This window comes from Pyxicephalus adspersus, chromosome 5 (assembly GCF_032062135.1).
Source record: "Pyxicephalus adspersus chromosome 5, UCB_Pads_2.0, whole genome shotgun sequence".
Taxonomy (NCBI): domain Eukaryota; kingdom Metazoa; phylum Chordata; class Amphibia; order Anura; family Pyxicephalidae; genus Pyxicephalus; species Pyxicephalus adspersus.
Genome location: NC_092862.1, coordinates 147,715,672 through 147,721,362, shown reverse-complemented (window position 1 = coordinate 147,721,362; position 5,691 = coordinate 147,715,672). Strand labels below are relative to the sequence as shown.

The following is a 5,691-nucleotide window of genomic DNA, read 5'->3' as shown; positions in this document are numbered from 1 at the left end:
GGAGGTCCAGGAGTATTTATCTCCTAACTAGATAGTCCAGGAGGTCAGCTTCCTAACCATGAAGTTTATCCCTCAACACATAACCTCCAATTCAGGGGATCCGAGTTTACCTAACGACCAGATTGTCTGTTCTTCAACCTGTACCACTAACCCAGGGATCTGCCCCTTAATGTCTACCTCACACAAAGCTTCTGAAGGCCTAACATTTTATACGTCCTCATACAGGAAAGGTTTGATTTAGAAGTTTACCTGTGATTCAAGTCAAGGTTGCAGCAGCTTTCAGCTCAAACAAGGCGGGCGTCAAGTATGATACCGAATACAATATGTATGTAAACACAAAATGTTTCATTTGTCCCCACAAAGTGATACCAATAGACAATCTTATACATATAATACATATATACATATATATATCCCAAACAGGTACAAGAGCCCAGCAAACAAATCAAACTATAAGGTACCATGAAAAGATGAATATTGATATATACATAAATGTAAAGGTCACAAAGATATTAACACTCTATACTTTACATGTTTCAAGTAGCTGATGGTGTTGTGTGGGAAAACCAATAGCAGGACGTACCTTGTTATGTCTTAACACTGTTTACAACTGATAATCCATATGGTCTCTCCCACAGAGAGGAAAGTGACACAGCATTGAAGCCTGTGTACAGTCTGTTTTATATGTACATTTAATAATGCCACTAGATAGGAATTTGTACTAGTGTTACATACACTGCTCTGCAGGAGCGACACAACATTGAAGGAAATGTGAGGAGCAGCAATAACTTGACATGTAGGATGAGAACAGGAACACAGAGGAATAGTCCAGAATCCTGAGAATCAAAAAATACTCAAAACAGAATAAAAAAAAATGGCTGCCAGAGCCAGGTCATCAATGGGATAATAGGAATCAGGCCCACAGAAGAGTCACAAGGCTTATCAGTGTCATTTGAGTTATCAGCAATTACACAGCAGGATTTGGACTATCACTAGGGCAGCCGTACTGAAGGAGAATATCTGTACACTCTGTGCTGCCAGCTCGACGAGCATATGAAAGCGGAGTGAGACCACGGGCATCACAGCACTTCACATCCACACCATACTAAGAAGGCAAGAAAAAAACATGTTAGTAAATGTATTATCTCTGGGGAATCCCAATCCAACATTCATTCTTCTTACCCAGATTAGAAGTTGGGTGCACACAACATTGGCCATTGCTGCAGAGAGATGAACAGCTGAGCGCCCATCACCATCTCCATAGGTTTCATTCACCTCCTCCTTTGTACCATGAGCTAGCAATGTCACCACCATCCGTAAATCATCCTCCACCACTGCTCGTAAAAGCTGCTGTCCCAGGGGTACATCAGAGGCTGGCAGGGGACATAGGAAAAGCTTCTGCTCATACTTGGCCCGGATCCACCGCTCCTTCTCTTCCCTGCACAGCAAAGATTTGAATGGATGATGGCAGCAGGGTAGAAAGCTAAGACATTTCACAGATTATAGCACTGTATTATAAATCACTGGTCACAGAGTCACAAATATGCAAATAATGAGGAAATCTGTGAAAGTTGTCAGACCAATATACATAAAAGGAGGTGCAGCAGCCACTTCGTACTGACTGAGGGTGGCTAATACATATACAGACACATTCGGGTCACAAACTGCTGGGAATTAGGCAAGATTGTGTAGAGACAATGAGGAAGAGGGTTCACATTCGGTGCAGTACTCACCTGGAACTCTCAGGGGTTGGCTTGCTGTACCCCTCGGTACAATGCTCCCACACAACATTGGCCAGACTATTCCCAATAGCCATCATGACCATAGTTAATTCTACTGGCCAGTCATCCAAATCAAGAGAGCGCACACGAGACAGATGTGTTCCGAGATTGCGGTGAATTCCAGAGCACTCTATACACATTAAAGCTCCGAGATTTAGACTGGCCCAGTCTGGACCTGAAACATGAGAAAAGACAGACAGAAGGTGAATGAATTTCTATTGTGTTGGAATAATTTAGACAAACTTTAATTAGACATACTCTGGTCTCTTTTTCTCCAGGAATTCTGAGTCTCTAGTGTGTATAGCATATTCAGGCAGGGGTAAGGGGGATCGGGGGAGGATGACATAATCATTGGCATAAATAGGAAAAAAAGGAAAGAACATGTGATGGACAGAGTGAACAGGCAGGTACTCACTGGGAGTGTCACAATCTACACATAAGCTGTTCCCCCTCACACTCCGGATAGATTGAATGGCGAGAGCGTCACTCTGACTGCCGAGTCGTGTCTGAAATGACAGGGAATGATGGTGGGTAGAGTGAGGGGCACAAGAAGAGCCAATCAGTGGGCATTCCACGGTGGTCAGGGCATCATGGAACAGCCATTACACTTAACACACCTTATTTTTGGTGCTTTCACAGCTTTGCAGACTGGCCAAAATTTGACTTTCAATGGCTTGAACCCAAAGCTCACGATCTTCATACACCGAAGCCTCAAAGTGCCAACTCTGACCGGTCAGTGACACAATCACAAAGCCATACGATTCTTCTGGTTCTGAAGCAAAAAGAGACAGAGTACTTTCACAGATCAGAACGATGAGGGGCTGCTGCCATCTCTTTGTTGTTCCTAGGCACAGAACATGAAGCTATGTCTGTCCCTTCAGTGAGGTGAAACCCATTCCCCATGCCCCAGAATGATGGATCTTACACTCCTTTACCCTATAATGACTCTTACTATCAAAAATAAATTATAATGTTCATATGTGGTGCTTGAACACTTTGGATATCTAATCACAGAATGACAGCAGACTTAAATCAGAAAGGCAGCCATGGTTATTTCTCCCATCATAACGCCCTTGTGGTTCTTTGTGCCAGTTTAATCCTTCTGCTGGCATTCTCAACACTCACCATGCTCCAAACATGCTGAACCCTCTTCCCAGAGATTCTATCCTTAGTATATTACCCTCTCCCGTAGTAGGAGCCCCCTCAGGACGCGGCGGGCCACTGATTTTTTTCCTTCGGTGCTTCTTGCGGTTGGCATGAGGAGAAGGTGGAGGATCTAATTTGGGACTTGCTGTGCCCCCCATATTTGAAGTTGGGTTGAGAGAATCACTTGAAGAGACACCTATAATTCCATGATCCAATGGAAACAGACAATAAATTCATATGTATCATGTACAGGTATCAGTAGGAGGGGTTCCATTCTCCATATCCCAACGTTATCGCCAGCATCTCACCTGTTGCTGTGTCACCCCACTGTTCCCCGCTACAGACGGAATATGACCTCTGGGTCAGACTGACCCCATCACTCTTCCCACTGAATGTTGACAAACTGAGACCACTGACTGAGCGCTCCGAGGACAAAGAGTTGTTGGAGTGTGTGCTCCCTACAGGACAATATTAGACAATGTATTCAGGCTGAGCAGAAGACCAGTGTCTCATCTGCCCCAAAAATAAATGTACAGGAACTTTTCAAAAAAAGCAACAAAGCAACAAAGCAATCCCGGAATGAGCTCCTTTGTTACCTTATACTGAGCCTACTGCATACGGACCAACACCAAACAATGATTTACTGAGCCTTTGCTGACTCCACTAATTCACCTGATTTGCCACATACACCTCTTCACCTGATGACTTCATTCAGAACCTCCTAACCCATGATGACCTCATACAAAAACTCCCACATGCAATACTGAACTCTCCCAAGATGACACAACACAGAGCCTGACATATGCAGAACCTCTTCTCCAGCCACCATGAAGACCTCCTATAGAGTCCCGCATATGATGTGCTGAACATCCCTTAAGATGACACATACAAGGCATGCCATATGCTGAGCCTAAACAACCCTCTTCCCATAACCACCTCATTGTGAGCCTCTCACATTAGAGAGCCCCATGAAGAACTCATACAGAGCCTCCTCAATGCCGTGTTGAACCTCCCCACGATAGAAAGCATGCCGTATCCAAACCCCTCTAATGATGATCATGCAAAACCTCCCGCATACTGTGTTGAATCCCACCCACCATAGCACCACAACACAAGGCCACCTGTATGAATGCTGTTTTGTACCCATCATATAATGACTTGATCATGATGATAAATAAAGCATTTCACATGGTATGCAGCAGCCATTTTTTAATGTTCATGCTGAGCTAAAACATGCTAACCTCCTACAGACCCCTCCACCTAATGACCAAAACCTGCCACATGACATCCCCACACCCCACAAGATGATCTCGTATGAATTGTACGTTGTTACCACTGTTTGTTTGATGACCTCCTCTAACATGCAGTGACAGCCCTTGGGACTCCATTTGATGGTTTAGCGCATCCTACTGATGACAATATACCAAGCTTATGACAATGTTCTGACTCATCCCTATGGCTTATGATGTAATGCAAAGCCTCCTTTCACATGCAGTTCCAACCTCAACCCTCTTCCTCACATTTTTGTTTAAACTCCGCCCCTCCTCCAGATGATCAAACCTCGTCTCACCGGGGTCCCATGCTTATTTCCTACCAGTGGCACTTTCTATATGAAGTGTGGTAGGGTATTTGGCCTGCACCCAAACTGGCTGTATGGTTAGGACAGGGTCATCCGCGTTTCAGATCCTCTGGGATAGGGACAGACATGGTCCATATACTCTGCAAAGTGTTGCAGAATTCTATATGGGAGAATCAGCTAAAAGAATTACATCAAATAATACTGGTCAAGTGAAACAAAGCAGAAATGACTTGGAATAAAAAAGAGGATTAGTAGAACAAAATTTAGGATACAGTGGTAAGGCAGAAAGATAATTGGACAAGGATGGGGTCACCGCCATACTTCTTTAAGGGTAGGAAAATGTAGTATCTTGGAGTTGTGAATTTAGTATAACAGTGATGGGAAAAGGAAGGAGTTAAAAGGGTGATGGGGCGTCTTATGACAAACATATGGGAGGGAGTCTGATGCTGTCAGGTAATGGGACCTCATTATACTCTAGATTGTACAATCAGCGCCTGTGTAATTGTCGAATTTGATGCTAATGATTAATGAATTAAACATGTGCCATCAATTAGTCCAGGGAGAATAATTCTGCATAAACCTACGGGTAATGTAATTACAGGAACAGACACATAACGAGCTGCTAACATCCTGCATAGAGAGCAAAGGGGAGGGGGAGACCCCGGGAATCTGGACCAGGTTAAGTACTAAACTCACACACTCTGCACTTGCACTCCATGCACTATCTGGAGTGAATATCAGCAGTCACATAATATTAGAGAGGAATTTGAAAGTGTTAGTTGTAAATCACACACCAACAAAACGACAAAAAAATACATATGGAAAACAGAAAAGAACTGGGTGATCTGTACAGGAATGTCCTCCGTGTGAAGTACATTATTGCCCCCGGTGTCTAAACCCATGATTGATAGTGCGGATTCATAAAGTATCCCCTTGGTGTATGAAAAGACAGTGGGGTGTAGTACAGTGTCCCTGTGTGTATGAAAAGACAGTGGGGTGTAGTACAGTGTCCCCAGTTGTATGAAAAGACAGTGGGGTGTAGTACAGTGTCCCTGTGTGTATGAAAAGACAGTGGGGTGTAGTACAGTGTCCCCAGTTATATGAAAAGACAGTGGGGTGTAGTACAGTGTCCCCTGTTGTATGAAAAAACAGTGGGGTGTAGTACAGTGTCCCCTGTGTGTATGA

The 5,691-nt window shown here is 43.9% G+C and overlaps 1 protein-coding gene across 2 annotated transcripts; it reads right to left on the bottom strand.

Moving 5' to 3' along the window:
- Positions 1–231: 231 nt before the first annotated feature.
- Positions 232–5,685, bottom strand: LOC140331825 (arf-GAP with GTPase, ANK repeat and PH domain-containing protein 3-like). 2 transcript variants are annotated; one of them, XM_072413147.1, is made up of 7 exons: positions 3,236–5,685; positions 2,962–3,123; positions 2,399–2,553; positions 2,197–2,287; positions 1,734–1,956; positions 1,183–1,438; positions 232–1,105 (listed from the first exon to the last, which is right to left on the bottom strand). In XM_072413147.1, the coding sequence occupies exons 2-7, from the start codon at positions 3,083–3,085 to the stop codon at positions 968–970; spliced, it is 987 nt and encodes a 328-aa protein (XP_072269248.1). In that variant the 5' UTR covers positions 3,086–3,123; positions 3,236–5,685; the 3' UTR covers positions 232–967. The 2 variants fall into 2 exon arrangements, with proteins under 2 accessions (XP_072269248.1, XP_072269249.1); XM_072413148.1 differs by having other exon boundaries at positions 2,962–5,685.
- Between the last annotated feature and the right edge of the window lie 6 nt (positions 5,686–5,691).

Bases quoted from the DNA above. Each gene is read 5' to 3' on its own strand.
- LOC140331825 (XM_072413148.1), bottom strand. From the start codon at position 3,085: ATGGGGGGCACAGCAAGTCCCAAATTAGATCCTCCACCTTCTCCTCAT. The intron at 2,554-2,961 runs GTAATATACTAA...TTTTTGCTTCAG, and splicing joins GGCTCCTACTACGGGAGAGG to AACCAGAAGAATCGTATGGC. The intron at 2,288-2,398 runs GTGTGTTAAGTG...CTGTCATTTCAG, and splicing joins GTGAAAGCACCAAAAATAAG to ACACGACTCGGCAGTCAGAG.